This window comes from Somniosus microcephalus, chromosome 26 (assembly GCF_052327205.1).
Source record: "Somniosus microcephalus isolate GS21.2 chromosome 26, FLI_Smic_1.0, whole genome shotgun sequence".
Lineage (NCBI taxonomy): Eukaryota > Metazoa > Chordata > Chondrichthyes > Squaliformes > Somniosidae > Somniosus > Somniosus microcephalus.
Window position 1 is genome coordinate 55732502 of NC_141012.1, and position 16755 is coordinate 55749256.

The 16755-nt window shown below is 46.5% G+C and overlaps 1 protein-coding gene across 2 annotated transcripts in view; it reads right to left on the minus strand.

Annotated features, from left to right (window-relative positions):
• The window catches only part of endou (endonuclease, polyU-specific), a 184735-nt gene that overhangs the window by 146489 nt on the left and 21491 nt on the right, over nucleotides 1-16755 (minus strand). For both annotated transcript variants that reach the window (XR_015073737.1, XM_085968212.1), the window contains exons 3-4: nucleotides 13260-13425; nucleotides 550-752 (exon numbers count right to left, since the gene is read on the minus strand). Coding sequence is in view for 1 of the 2 variants with exons in the window: in XM_085968212.1 (XP_085824338.1) it covers nucleotides 550-752; nucleotides 13260-13425 (369 nt within the window). In the remaining variant the exon portion in view is untranslated. The remainder of the gene's footprint in view (nucleotides 1-549; nucleotides 753-13259; nucleotides 13426-16755) is intronic.

Genomic DNA, 16755 nt, shown 5'->3' on the forward strand with positions numbered 1-16755 from the left:
TGTGTACATACACTCCCAGCTCTCCCTGTTTCTGCATCCCCTTTCAAATTGAACCATTTAGTTTATATTGCCTCTCCTCATTCTTCCTATCACTTCACACTTTCCTGCGTTAAATTTCTTCCGCCATGTATCTGCCCATTTCACCAGTCTGTCTATGTCCTTCTGAAGTCTGTTGCTATCCTCCTCACTGTTTATTACCTGCATATATCATGTACCCTGTACATGGGCCAGTGGTGGAGTGGGCTCCCAGGCTGAGTTTTCCATCTGGAGCCCATATCATAGCCGCCCTATTGATATCCTGGCCGAGGACAACTAACAGGCCAGAAATTAAAGCCGGGACCTGTAACCTTACTTACTGGACCATTGGGAACTACAGAATATCAAGCCTGTGGAAAGTGGTGTGGGAAGAAGTGTTGAATCTAACCTGCCCATTTTATACAGCACACTCTGGTGGTCCATGTGAGGACACAGCCAGGTTTGGAGGGCAGCTCCCAGCAGAAACTTCTGGCACAAACCAAGTGGTGAAGGAATGCGATGTAGGGCACCTACTCTTTGACAGGAGGACCCTGTAGAGCTTGTCCATGATGGCACTCTTCATAATCTCAGCAATAAACGCGTCCTGTTCAGCCAGCTGTTCCACTGTGAACTTTTCTGCGATGCCAGTCATTCGGTGGTAGTTGTTTAAGAGTGCAATAAATTTAGCAAACGTTGGCCTTGAGAACAGGACCTCCTCATTCACATAGGTGAAGAGCCTGCAACAGGAAAAGCAGAGGAGCTGTGAGATTGTGAGTGGGGTTTGTGAGGAGTTGCTGTGACTTCTGTCTGATTGTTTTGTATATTTTTCTGAGGTTATTACCCATGCTGCTGTTTGGGGTTGTTGTTAGCATCTAGCATGGGTCATTTCACACTGATTATAACGTTACACCTTGGGTGATCATGTCACACACAGGGTGATGGTGGGAAAGACTACCTCATAGCGACAAATATGGTAAATGGTTGCGGGCAAGGCCCCAACATAGATCCCTGTGGGACACCACAAGTCACATCCTGCCAATTAGAGTACCTACCCTTTACCCTAGTGGCACAGACTGCCTCATAGTTCCACACACGGTGTGATAGGAACATAAGAACAGGAGTAGGCTATTTAGCCCCTCAAGCCTGTTCCGCCATCCAATGAGATCATGGCTGATCTGTGACCTAACTCCATATACCTGTCTTTGGTACACATTCCTTAATACATTTCATAGAGTAGAGTAATAGAGTCATATCGGCACAGAAGGAGGCCATTCGGCCCATCGAGCCCATGCCGGCTCGCTGTAGAGCAATCCAGTCAGTCCCATTCCCCCACTCTATGCCTGCTGCCCTACAGGTTTATTTCCCTCAAGTGCCTATCCAGTCTCCCCTTGAAAACATTGAGTGTCTCCGCTTCCACCACTTCCGTCGACAGAGAATTCCAGGTCATCACCTCTCGCTGCGTAAAAAAGCTTTTCCTCACATTCCCCCTGTATCTCTTGCCCAAAACCTTTAAACAGTATCCCCTAGTCCTTGTACCATCAACTAGTGGGAACAGCCTTTCCCCGTCTAGCCTATCAAAACCCGTCATAATCTTGTACACCTCTATCAAATCACCCCTCAACCTCCTTTGCTCTAATGAAAACAAATCCAGCTTCTCCAACCTGTTCTTGTAGCTAAGATCCCCCATCCCCGGAACCATTCTGGTAAATCTCTCTGCACCTTCTCAAGGGCCTTCACATCCTTCCTAAAATGTGGTGACCAGAACTGGACACAATACTCCAGTTGTGGCCGAACCAGCGTTCACAGAATCACAGAAACCCCACAGTGCAGATAGAGGCCATTTCGGCCCATCGAGCCTGCACCGACACATATCCCATCCGATCCCCGTAACCCCTACACCAACACATATCCCACCCTATCCCCGTAACCCCACGTATTTAATCCCCCTAACACTAAGTGTCAATTTATCATAGCCAATCAACCTAACCCGCACATCTTTGGACTGTGGGAGGAAACCGGAGCACCCGGAGGAAACCCACGCAAACACGGGGAGAATGTGCAAACTCCACACAGACAGTCACACGAGGCCTGATTCGAACCCGGGTCTCTGGCGCTGTGAGGCAACAGTGCTTCTCTACTTTTTTACTCAATACCTCTATTTATGAAGCCCAAGATCCCATATACTTTGTCATAATATGTCCTGCCACCTTCAAGGACCTATGCACGTTAACTCCCAGGTCCCTCTGTCCCTGCACACTCTTTAAAACTGTGCCATTAAGTGTATATTGCCTCTCCCTGTTCCTTCTGCCAAAATGCATCACCTCACAGTTCTCTGTATTAAATTCCATCTGCCACTTGTCTGCCCATTCTGCTAGCCTTTCTATGTCCTGTTGCAGTCGATTGGTATCATCATCACTGTTTGCCACACCCCCAAGTTTGGCATCATCAGCAAATTTAGAAATTCTACTTTGTATTACAATATCCAGGTCATTTATATATATATCAACAAAACAGTGGCTCCAGCACTGACCCTTGGGGAACACCACTGTCTACTATCCTCCAGTCTGAAAAACAGCCATTTACCACAACTCACTGTTTTCTGTCCTTAAGCCAATTCCTTATCCAAGCTGCCACTGACCCACCTATTCCATGAGCCTCAATTTTGTTAACCAGCCTTCTATGTGGTACTTTGTCAAACGCCTTCTGAAAATCCATGTAGACAACATCCATTGCATTCCCGTCATCAATCCTCTCTGTTACTTCATCAAAAAATTCAATTCAATTAGTCAAACACGATCTGCCTTTTACAAATCTGTGTTGACTCCCATTAATTAGCTTAAACCTCTCCAAGTGCCCGTTAATTTTTTCCTTGATTATTGTTTCTAAAACTTTACCCACCACTGATGTTAAACTGACCAGCCTGTAGTTACTAGGATTGTCCTTGCACCCTTTCTTGAACAATGGTGTCACATTTGCCACTTTCCAATCCTCAGGCACCTCCCCTGCATCTAGGGAAGATTGGAAAATTATGGCAAGACCTTCTGCTATCTCCTCCCCCAATTCCCTTAGCAACCTGGGATGCAAGCTATCTGGACCAGGCGACTTGTCCACTCTAAGCATACCCAGCCTTGAGTACATCCTGTCTATAATTTTTCACCCCTTCCTTTGCTTCTACCTTTTCCACTTCTACCGATATTTTGTCAGCATCCACCTCCTTAGTAAACACCGATACAAAGTACTGGTTAACAAAAATCTATCAATCCCAGATTCAATGATAACAATTGACCCAGCATCTATTGCCATTTGCAGAAGAGAGTTCCAAACTTCCATCACCCTTTGTGTGTTGAAGTGTTTCCTAACTTCACTACTGAAAGGCCTGGCTCTAATTTTTGGACTATGCCCCCAGTCCTAGACTCCCCAACCAGCGGAAATAGTTTCTATCTACCCTATTAGTTCCCTTTAAGATCTTGAAAATTTCAATCAAATCACCCCTTATCCTTCTAAATTCCAGGTAATACAACCCTAGTATAATCTCTCCTCGTAATTTAATCCTTAGAGTCCAGGTACCATTCTGGTAAATCTACGCTGCACTTCCTCCAAGGCCAATATATAATTCCTAAGGTGTGGTGCCCAGAACTGCCCACAGTGCTCCAGGTGTGGTCTAACCAGGGATTTGTACAGCTGTAGCATAACTTCTACCCCCTTGTATTCTGATCCTCAAGATATAAAGCCAGCCATTCCATTAGCCTTGATTATTTTCTGTACTTGTCCATAACATTTTAATAATCTATGTACCTGGACCCCCCAAGTCTCTTTGGACCTCCACTGGCTCTAGTTTTTCACTATTTAGAAAGTACTATTTTCTATCCTTTTTAGATCCAAGTGGTGACCTCACATTTCCTACATTAAAATCCATTTGCCACATTTTTGCCCATTCGCTTAACCTATTAATATCTTTGTAATTTTATGCTTCCATCTACACTGTTTACAATGCCACCCATCTTTCCTCAAATTCTGCCCTCTTGAGCATCACTGATTATAATCGCTCAACCGTTGGTGGCCGTGCCTTCTGTTGCCTTGGCTCTAAGATCTGGAATTCCCTCCCTAAACCTCTCCGCCTCTCTACCTCTCTCTCCTCCTTTAAGACACTCCTTAAAACCTACCTCTTTGACCAAACTTTTGGTCTTTTGCCCTAATTTCTACTTATGCGGCTCAGTGTCAAATATTCTGTCTTATAACACTCCTGCGAAGCACCTTGGGCTGTGTTAAAGGCGTTATATAAATACAAGCTGTTGTTGTTGTGTCATTGGCAAACTTGTATATGTGGCTTTCTAGTTCATCATCTAAGTCGTTAATAAATACGGTGAACAGTTGAGGCCCTAACACAGATCCTTGTGGGACACCACTAGTGCAGGGGTCACAAAATCCCCATAGCCCCCGAAGATCGGGAAATATTAATCCACATCATGGACGAAGACTTGTGTGATTTAAATTGTCTCTGGGTTGGATATAATGTTTTAAAACATACTCAGAACCGCAAAAGGCTGCGTTAAAAAGCTCATAAGCTAGGCAGCACTTGGACACTGGAATCAAAGAACTTTGTGAAAATCACACACTTTAAGATTGTACATTTTATTAAAAGATGTACTCTTGAGTTTTGGACTGTTTAAATTGCCCAGGGCATAAAAATGGCTGAACAGACCTCATGGAAACAGAATTATGAAAAGCAGCAGAACAGGACAGACAGGCTGTTAGCATATGAAAAGCTCAGCGCTGCCCTGTAGTAAGTTTGAATGGAGCCCGAGCTGTCAGTCACCCTGTGGTATTGGGCGGGTCCGGTAACCTACAAGCTGCTTGTTTACACTGGGGAGTAGCCCGTTTGAATCAGCCAATCATTGGACAGCAAGCAGAATGGTTGTTTACACACATCCATTCACTGAAATTGACTCTACTACGTGATGTCTCCATGTATGAATGGAGGAAGTTAAAAGCCCTTCTCTTGTGTATTTGGACCTTTTCGGTGCGAAATTGCGCACGGACCTTTTCAGCGTGAAAACAGCAGGGACTCCCAGGGTATAAAGATTAAGCCCAGGAAGTCCTCTCTGTCGCTTCTCTTTTACTCTTTGGACTGCAGGTGAGCAAGGCTTCTGACCCACTAGCAAGACGATCTAGTGAGAAGTAAAGGGGTGGTAATTTAAGGGAAATGTTGCTAAGATTGTAAGATTAACATTGTAGCCATTTATCTCTCATTTTTGCCATCTGCCTTCCCCTGTTAAGCAATTTTACCGTGATTACTTTGATCATGTGGTGTAGTTTCTTTAGTTTTAATAAAATTTGACTTTCTTGCATCCAGGCCATTTGTCCGTTTTAATATATCATTAATTATAAGTTCCTCCAGTCAGAACTGGAAGGAAGGTTTAGCGATTCGAAACCGCTGATTGGAATTGGTCACAGTGCAGTGGCAAAAAGGGCTGCCTGACCAGGTAAATTACCATAAACCAGGTAAAGGATGCCCCCCTACACTAGTTACATCCTGACAATTAGAGTACCTGTCTATTATCCCGTGTGGGAAAGACTGCCTTGTAGTGTCACATCCTGGGTGACAGTCACACCTTTTTGTTTCCACTGCAATTTTGTCCCCTTTATCCCACCCATAGATATTCTGTTTTTGTCTCAGATTCAGGTACATGGGTGTCGCTCACCCTCTAGTATTCTTCATGTGAGTGTTGGCAGGGTATCAAAAATGGCAGGCATCACGATCAAACACAACACTACTCGCAATCAAAAGCCACAAACCCAATACTGAGCTCAAACTCCACAAACCCAACACTGAGCTCAGTCTCCACAAACCCAACACTGAGCTCAATCTCTAAAAATCCAACACTGAGCTCAATCTCCAGAAACGCAACACTGAGCTCAATCTCCACAAACCCAACACTGAGCTCAATCTCCAGAAACCCAACACTGAGCTCAATCTCACCAAACCCAACACTGAGCTCAATCTCCAGAAACCCAACACTGAGATCAATCTCCACAAACCCAACACTGATCTCAATCTCCACAAACCCAAAACTGAGCTCAATCTCCACAACCCCAACACTGAGCTCAATCTCCAGAAACCCAACACTGAGCTCAATCTCCACAAACCCAACACTGAGCTCAATCTCCACAAACCCAACACTGAGCTCAATCTCCAGAAACCCAACACTGACCTCAATCTCCACAAACCCAACACTGAGCTCAATCTCCACAAACCCAACACTGACCATAATCTCCACAAACCCAACACTGACCTCAATCTCCAGAAACCCAACACTGAGCTCAATCTCCACAAACCCAACACTGAGCTCAATCTCCACAAACCCAACACTGAGCTCAATCTCCACAAAGCCAACACTGAGCTCAATCTCCAGAAACCCAACACTGACCTCAATCTCCAGAAACCCAACACTGAGCTCAATATCCACAAACCTAACACTGAGCTCAATCTCCACAAACCCAACACAGATCAATCTCCACAAACCCAACACTGAGCTCAATCTCCACAAACCCAACACTGAGCTCAATCTCCACAAACCCAACACTGAACTCAATCTCCACAAACCCAACACTGAGCTCAATCTCCACAAACCCAACACTGAGCTCAATCTCCACAAACCCAACACTGACCTCAATCTCCACAAACCCAACACTGACCTCAATGTCCAGAAATCCAACACTGAGCTAAATCTCCACAAACCCAACACTGAGCTCAATCTCCACAAACCCAACACTGACCTCAATCTCCACAAACCCAACACTGAGCTCAATCTCCACAAACCCAACACTGAGCTCAATCTCCACAAACCCAACACTGACCTCAATCTCCACAAACCCAACACTGAACTCAATCTCCACAAACCCAACACTGAGCTCAATCTCCACAAACCCAACACTGAGCTCAATCTCCACAAACCCAACACTGACCTCAATCTCCACAAACCCAACACTGACCTCAATCTCCACAAACCTAACACTGAGCTCAATCTCCACAAACCCAACACTGACCTCAATCTCCACAAACCCAAAACTGAGCTGAACCTCTACAAACCCAACACTGAGCTCAATCTCCACAAACCCAACACTGAGCTCAATCTCCAGAAACCCAACACTGAGCTCAATCTCCACAAACCCAACACTGAGCTCAATCTCCACAAACCCAACACTGAGCTCAATCTCCACAAACCCAACACTGAGCTCAATCTCCACAAACCCAACACTGAGCTCAATCTCCACAAACCCAACACTGACCTCAACCTCCAGAAACCCAACACTGAGCTCAATCTCCAGAAACCCAACACTGTGCTCAATCTCCAGAAACCCAACACTGAGCTCAATCTCCACAAACCCAACACTGAGCTCAATCTCCAGAAACCCAACACTGAGCTCAATCTCCACAAACCCAACACTGAGCTCAATCTCCAGAAACCCAACACTGTGCTCAATCTCCAGAAACCCAACACTGAGCTCAATTTCCAGAAACCCAACACTAAGCTCAATCTCCAGAAAACCAACACTGACCTCTGTGATAATAAGAATAACTTCCGGGAAGTTATGTCATCACTTCCTGTGAACTGTGAACTATGAACTATGAACTGTGTACATACCTCACTTCCTGCCATATGTCACTTCCTGTTGGACTGGTATAAATACTGGTCTGTTCAGTATTGTAAGAGGCTTCTACCAGAGGCATGGTAAAGACCTCTCTTGTGTATATAGTGTGTTTATAAGTTACTTAAAGCTTACTTTAGAGTTACTTGATGGTAAGACTCCTTTTTCTTACATCAATTTAAGTAACTTAGTATTTACACTCACAAATACTAGACCTTCGGACAAACTCGGAGTTAAGGATCCAGGGAACCACCCATCATGGAGAGAATCCTTAGACCTATTCGTCTGGACTTGGACCCGAATACACCAGCAGCTGGCAGGGTATGGAAGCATTGGTACCGTACTTTTGAGAGTTTTCTGGATGAATGTAAAGTGGATGCTCCTGCTAGATTGAGGATACTTATCAACTATGTGACCCCAAAAGTGTTCGAATATGTTGATGAATGGGATAATTACGACGAGGTGATTCAGGCACTTAAGAAACTGTATGCCAAGACCCCAAATGAGGTCTATGCTAGACATCTACTGGCCACAGCCCAACAAGGGCCAGGGAATCAAGAACTTCGCAGGCTCAGCATAGATTGTAACTTTCAGGCAGCCTCAGCTGAGCTGTACCGCGAAGAAATGATTCGTGATGCTTTCATCTGCGGGATTGCCTCTCCATTTATACGCCAGCGTCTACTAGAAAGTAAAACACTTGAGCTACAAAAAGCTTTTGACCTAGCTTGTTCTCTGGATTTGGCAAAGAGAAATGCAGACCTCTCAGCTGCCCAGATCTCGATCTGCTGCTGTAGCTGCAACCAGACAATTCAAGCGGTCTCAGGTGAACCCTATCATGGGGGAATCTAATTCTGATAATTCTGATGAAGAAGAGGAGGATGACCCCACTTTAGCAGCCTCTTGGCAATCTAGGAAGAAATGCTTCTTTTGTGGAGATGCTTTTCACCCTAAGAAAACCTGCCCTGCTCGCAATGCAATCTGCAGTTATTGCAAAAAAAAGACACTTTGCTAAAGTTTGCCTATCAAGGGCCTCTACGAGGGCCAATCCAGCTAAGGCCTACCGAACTGCCCCAATTAGGGCCTATCAAGATGCTCCAGCTAGGACCTATCAAGCTTCCTCTCGAGCTCTCTCCCGAAGAAGCACACCGAGCGTTTTAGCCACTCTCTGTGCAACGACACCAATTACAGCTGCTTGCCCACAGAACCTGTCTCATGCAGCCACAAAAATTTCAATTAAAGGGCATACCTTAGATGCCTTAATTGACTCAGGAAGTACTGATAGTTTCATTAAGGAACAGATTGTTGCAAAATTGAAACTACATGTCTTCCCATCGGACCAGGCAATTGCGATGGCTCAGTCATCACTTAATACCAGAATCTCCGGCTTTTGTGTTGTTATGACACTTCATGGTCGTATGTATCCCTCCACCCGACTTTCGGTGCTCAAGGACTTATGTAGTGATCTCCTCTTAGGGCTGGACTTCCAAAAACAACATAAGAAACTCACCATTGAGTTTGGTGGATCCAAACCCGGACTTACTATTTCTAATATACCGTCTAAATTACTGTTTTGTGCATTGTCAGCAGCTTCACTTGATGAACCCTCATTATTTGCCAGTATTCCGCCTCTATGCAAACCAATAATAACGAAATCGCGGCGCTTTAATCAGGAAGACCAATCTTTTATTGCGGCTGAAATCTCTCGACTTCTAGCAGAGGATATCATCGAACCATGTTCGTCGCCCTGGCGGGCTCAAGTCGTCATTGTCAAGAACCCTCTAAAACCTCACAAACAGCGACTATGCATCGATTATTCGCAAACCATCAATCAATATACCGACTTGGACGCCTACCCATTGCCTCGCATTGATGATATGGTTAATAAACTGGCCGAATACAAAGTGTTCTCAACTTACGATTTAAAAAGTGCCTATCATCAGGTACCCTTGAAGGTCTCAGATAAGCAGTACATGGCCTTTGAGGCTAATGGAGGGCTGTACCAATTTTGTCGCCTCCCATTCGGGGTTACTAATGGAGTGGCTGTCTTCCAACGGGCAATGGATGGCCTGGTTAAGCAGGAAAACCTAAGGGACACTTTTCCCTATCTTGATAACATTACCATTGCAGGTCACGATCAACAGGAACACGACGCCAACCTCCAAAAATTTCGGGATGCCCTCCAGCGCCGTAATTTGACCCTGAATGAATCCAAATCTGTTGAGTCGCAACCGACCATCAACATCCTTGGCTACTGCGTAGGCAATGGTATCATTAAGCCAGACCCAGAAAGACTTCGCCCGCTCCAAGAGCTCCCGTCACCTAAGAATCCGGCTTCTTTACGTCGGGCTCTCGGTCTGTTTGCATACTACGCTAAATGGATTCCTCATTTTTCGGACAAGATCCAACCCTTGCTGCATGCTAGATCATTTCCACTGGGAACAGCGGCTGTTGCAGCCTTTAACCTTCTCAAAAAACAGTTGGAGAAAGCGGCTCTTCACTCCATCGATGAGAATCTCCCTTTCGTGGTTGAATGTGATGCCTCGGAGGTGGCAATCTCGGCTACTCTGAATCAGGAAGGTCGTCCTGTAGCATTTATGTCCAGGACCTTACAAGGTGCCGAGCTACATTATCCTCCGGTTGAGAAAGAAGCCACAGCCATCATAGAGGCAGTACGGAAGTGGAACCATTTTCTAGCTCGCCAGCACTTTACATTGATCACGGACCAACGATCAGTCGCCTTCATGCTCGATAATCGAAAACGAACCAAAATTAAGAATAATAAAATACAACTTTGGAGGATGGAACTGGCCTCTTTTGGTTATACCATTCTTTATCGGCCTGGCAAGGAGAATGTGGCCCCGGACACCCTCACACGGGCATTCTGCTCCACTATGTCATCCTCTACTCTCATGGATGTCCACAATGGATTGTGTCATCCTGGCGTTACGCGCATGCTACATTTCGTACGATCACGGAATCTCCCTTTTTCCACTGGAGATGGAAAGAAAATATGCTCAGAATGCCGGCTTTGTGCGGAATTAAAACCTCAGTTCTTCCGCCCCTCAGATGGTATACTCATACATGCAACCCAACCGATGCAATGACTTAGCATCGATTTTAAGGGCCCAGTGCCCTCTTCAACTCGGAACACATATTTGCTCACCATGATCGACGAATATTCACGTTTTCCGTTTGCCTTCCCCTGCTCCAATATGCTGGCGTCCACAGTAATCTGCTGCCTTGAGCAGGTATTTTCTCTCTGTGGCATGCCGGCTTATATTCACTTAGATCGGGGTCCATCCTTTATGTCAAGGGAACTCAAGGACTACCTCTCAGAACGGGGAATTGCTACAAGCAAAACAACACCATACCATCCCATCGGAAATGGGCAGGTAGAGAGGTATAATGGTATCATCTGGAATTCCGTACGTCTCGCTTTAAGATCTCGGGGCCTACCAGACCAGCAATGGGAAACAGTGCTTCCGGATGCATTGCACTCTATACGGTCCCTGCTTTCTACAGCCACAAATACTACACCTCATGAGCGGTTCTTTGGATTCCAGCATCGCTCATCTCATGGGACATCACTCCCATCATGGCTAACTACTCCTGGACCTGTATTACTCCGAAGATACGTTCGGACGTCTAAAAATGACCCTCTCGTAGACGAGGTCGAACTAACCGATGCCAACCCCACCTATGCAAACATACGATATTCCGACGGCCGAGAACCTACCGTATCAGTACGGGATCTGGCTCCCTGCCCACCAGGACCTAGTGGGACATCGGGTGATGGCATTTCACCAGGAAACTCTTGGGACCTATCGGGTACCCCTCTCCAGGATCCTGATCGGACACCAACTAGCTTGGTGCCGGTAGAACCCCGTACTCAAGGTTGCGACCCTCCCAGTACCGCGCATGAAAGTACTGATCCACCACAGACCAGCTCTGCACCTCACCCTGAACAGAGGCAGTCCGACTTTGAACCTATTGGGGCTCATACTCGAAGCCATGATCTCCCCGACCCTTCACAGGGCAATCCAGGCCACACAGACTCTGACCAATGGCCAACCGCATGTAAGCGGACCAGCGACCCTCTACGACGGGAATCCAAACGGGTGCGACTCTTCCTTGTTCGGCGGCTGCGGACCAAAAGGTAGACCACTGCCTCCTAATCCTGCAGGAGGGAAGAATGTGATAATAATAATAACTTCCGGGAAGTTATGTCATCACTTCCTGTGAACTGTGAACTATGAACTGTGTACATACCTCACTTCCTGTCATATGTCACTTCCTGTTGGACTGGTATAAATACTGGTCTGTTCAGTATTGTAAGAGGCTTCTACCAGAGGCATGGTAAAGACCTCTCTTGTGTATATAGTGTGTTTATAAGTTACTTAAAGCTTACTTTAGAGTTACTTGATGGTAAGACTCCTTTTTCTTACATCAACCTCAATCTCCAGAAACCCAACACTGAGCTCAGTCTCCACAAACCCAACACTGAGCTCAATCTCCACAAACCCAACACTGAGCTCAATCTCCACAAACCCAACACTGAGCTTAATCTCCACAAACCCAACACTGAGCTCAGTCTCCACAAACCCAACGCTGAGCTCAATCTCCACAAACCCAACACTGAGCTCAATCTCCACAAACCCAACACTGAGCTCAATCTCCACAAACCCAACACTGAGCTCAATCTCCACAAACCCAACACTGAGCTCAATCTCCACAAACCCAACACTGAGCTCAATCTCCACAAACCCAACACTGAGCTCAATCTCCACAAACCCAACACTGAGCTCAATCTCCACAAACCCAACACTGAGCTCAATCTCCACAAACCCAACACTGAGCTCAATCTATATAAACCCAATACTGAGCTCAATCTCCACAAATCCAATACAGAGTTCAAGCGGTCTTCACAGTGCCGACATGGACAGAGAGATAGAAAGAATTAGACAGAAGTGAAGTGTCTCCATCATTAATTAGCAGGCATGTATCCACTTTTACCTCTGCTTGAATCAGCAGTGTTTAGATATTCACTACTCGTGTCACTGCTTGAAAAGAGTCATTACTATAATAAGCCTTATAACGGGGATGGGGATTACTTTATGATGACAACAACATCTTACACTTTAATAGCACCCTTAACATCCCAAGCCACTTCACAGGAGCGTTATCAGACAAAAGTTGACATGAATAAAAAGAAGATATTAGGGCAGGGGAGCAACAGCTGGGTCAGAGGAAGGTTTTACAGAATGTCTTTATGGAGGAAGGGGAGGTGGAAAGGTGGAGAGCCTGAACGATTGAGTTCCAGAGCTCGGGGCCCAGGCACCTGATGGCAGGGCTGCCAATGGTGGAGCGATTAAAGTCAGGGATGCTCAAAAGGCCAGAATTGGAGTAATCTCGGAAGGTTGTAGGACTGGAAAAGGTTACACCCATGGAGGGATTTGATCTCGAGAATGAGATTTTAAATTTGAGGCGTTGCCGGACCGGGAGCCAGTGTAGGTCAGTGAGCACAGGGGTGATGGGTGAACGGGACTTGATACGAGTTAAGATACGGACAACAGAGTTTCATGGACCACACCTACCTCTGTTGGGCATAATCAACCTTGGCCCCAGTCTGGGAGTCAGGAATGGTGTGTTGCAGGTTCAGACGAACCTCATTCTGTGATGCTTTGTTGGCGTCCAGTGAGTAGAGCTGCTCAGAAACGGTGAGAATTTCCTGATCGGTGAAACTGACTTCGGGATCACTTCCTGCAAGTCAATGAAATTCACATCCTCAACACCAGCAACTGTCCTTGCATGACACTGTCAACCTCATCAGTGAGAGAGAGAGAAAGAGAGAGCGAGCGAGAGAAAGTGAGAGAGAGAGACGGAGTGAGAGAGAGAGTGAGAGAGTGAGTGAGAGAGTGAAGGAGAGGGAGTGAGATGGGGAGAGAGAGAGAGACTGCAAACCCAGTCAGTGAGAGTGAGAGAGAGAGTGATAGAGAGTGACAGCAAGAGAGGGAGAGAGAGAAACAGAGAGTGAGAGAGAGTGAGCAAGACAGCGAGAGACAGAGAGAAACAGAGAGAGACTGCAATCCGAGGTAGTAAGATAGAGAGAGAGACTTATAGGGAATGACAGAGAGAGTGAATGAGAGAGTGAGTGAACACGACAGAGCAAGACAGAGAGAGATAGAGATAGATAGAGCAAGAGAACATCCAGGGGTATTTGACTGTTAGGAAGGACAGACAGGAAGGAAAGGGAGGTAGGGTGGCTATGTTAATAAAGGATGGAATCACTGCAATAGTGAGAAATGATATTGGGTCAAAGGATCAGGATAGTGAAACAGTTTGAGTGGAGATAAGGAATAATAAGGGGAAAAGTCACTAGTGGGCGTAATCTATAGGCCTCCTAACAGTTGCAACTCAGAATATAAATCAGGAAATAGTTGGGGCTTGTAATAAGGGAACAACTATAATCATGGGAGATTTTAACTTTCATATTGACTGGACAAATCAAATTGGGCAGGGCAGCCTTGAGGAAGAGTTCATAGAGTGCATTAGGGATGGGTTCCTTGAGCAGTATGTTACTGAACCAACCAGGGGGCAGGCAATCTTAGATCTGGTCCTGTATAATGAGACAGGATTAATAAAAAATGTCCTAGTAAAGGATCCCCTTGGAATGAGTGACCATAACATGGTTGAATTCTAAATTCAGTTGGAGGGTGAGGGAGTTGGATCTCAAACCAACGTACTAAGGAGACTATGAAGGTATGAGAGCAGAGTTGACTAAAGTGGACTGGGAAAATAGATTAAGGTGTAAGATGGTACAGGAGCAGTGGTGTACATTCAAGGAGATATTTCACAACTTTCAAGAAAAATATATTCCACTGAGGAAAAAGGGGCGTAAGGCCTTCGATAAAGTCCCGCACAGGAGACTGGTCAAGAAGGTAAGAGCCCATGGAATCCAGGGTGCCTTGGCACATTGGATACAAAACTGGCTTAGTGGCAGAAGGCAGAGGGTGATGGTCGAAGGTTGTTTTTGTGACTGGAAGCCTGTGGCCAGTGGGGTACAACAGGGATCGGTGCTGGGTCCCTTGCTGTTTGTGGTCTACATTAATGACTTGGATATGAATGTAAAGGGTATGATCAGTAAGTTCGCGGATGATACAAAAATTGGTAGGGTGGTAAATAGCGAGGAGGGTAGCCTCAGTCTGCAGGACGATATAGATGGGTTGGTCAGATGGGCGGAACAGTGGCAAATGGAATTTAACCCGGAAAAGTGCGAGGTGATGCACTTTGGGGGGACTAACAAGGCAAGGGAATACACAATGAATGGAAAGACCCTAGGCAAGATGGAGGGTCAGAGGGATCTGGGTGTGCAAGTACACAGATCCCTGAAGGCGGCGGAACAGGTGGATAAGGTGGTAAAAAAGGCATATGGGATACTTGCCTTCATTAGCCGAGGCATTGAATATAAGAGCAAGGAGGTTATGATGGAGCTGTATAAAACACTGGTTAGGCCACAGCTGGAATACTGTGTGCAGTTCTGGTTGCCACACTACAGGAAGGATGTGATCGCGTTAGAGAGGGTGCAGAGGAGGTTCACCAGGATGTTACCAGGCCTGGAGCGCTTCAGCTATGAAGAGAGACTGGGCAGATTGGGTTTGTTTTCCTTGGAGCAGAGGAGGCTGAGGGGGGACATGGTTGAGGTGTACAAAATTATGAGGGGCATAGATAGGATGGATGCTGAGGAGCTTTTTCCCTTAGTAGAGGGGTCAATAACTAGGGGGCATAGATTCAAGGTAAAGGGCGGGAGGTTTAGAGGGGATTTGAGAAAGAACTTTTTCACCCAGAGGGTGGTTGGAGTCTGGAACTCACTGCCTGAAAGGGTTGTGGAGGCAGAAACCCTCACAACATTTAAGAAGCATTTGGATGAGCACTTGAAATGCCATAGCATACAAGGCTACGGGCCAAATGCTGGAATATGGGATTAGATTAGACAGGGCTTGATGGCCGGAGCGGAAACGATGGGCCGAAGGGCCTCTATCCGTGCTGTATTACTCTATGACTCTATCGGCTGAAAATTCAGTAGCCTTAGCGCCTCATTTGAGGTGCTAGAGGGCCTTGCGCCGGAGTTATGGCCAGTAGTGAAATTCCCTGGGGCCCTAAATCGGCATTGCTCCGGTAGCGCTGCGCCGGCACCGATGACGTCATCGGTGTGCGCAGCGTCCCGGTTGCCGTGGTAACCCGCCCGAACTCCGAAATTGAGTTGCGGCCGCCTCGCCCGTGGCAGCCGCAACCAGCGTTTTGTCAGAGGTGCCTTACTGCAGTTAGCGCCGGCGCATTAAAGACCCCGCGGCGGCCGGCCGCTTTCCCGCCGGCCGCCTGCCTGCAGCTCCCTCCCCGGACTTCTCTCCCCCCCCCCCCGGAACAGATGCAAGCCCGGCACTTGTCCGAGGTGCCGGGCTCATTTTTAAGCAGATTTGCGCGGGCCGCGGCCGGGTGCAGGCAGCTCCTCCTTAACGGAAGGAGGAGGCCTGCACTTCCCCAGCCTGCCGCACCGCATCGGGTGCCGCAGCGCCGGAATTGCGGCGCGAAATGGCAGTTAGCGCCCTTTTCCAGGCGCTAAGACCCTTCAGTAGCGCCGGCAGCCGTTTGGGCGCGGCGCCACTGAATTTTTGGCGCGCGCAGGGGACTTAGCGCCGGCACTAATTTCCGGCGCTAAAGCCCTGGCTAAGCCAAAACCCAATTTCTAGGCCCCAATTTCTAGGCCTATGACTCTAAAAGAAAAGACAGCCATCCGTGGCTAAGTAAAATAATAAAGGATAGTATCCGACTGAAAACAAGGGCATATAAAGTAGCCAAATCTAGTGAGAGGATAGAAGATTGGGAAGCATTTAAAAGCTAGCAAAGAATTACGAAAAGATTAATTAAGAAAGGGAAGATAGATTATGAAAGTAAACTAGCAAAAGATATAAAAACAGATAGCAAGAGTTTCTACAGTTATATAAAAAGAAAAAGGGTGGCTAAAGTGAATGTTGGTCCCTCAGAGGACGAGACCGGGAAATTAGTAGTGGGGAACATGGAGATGGCAAATAC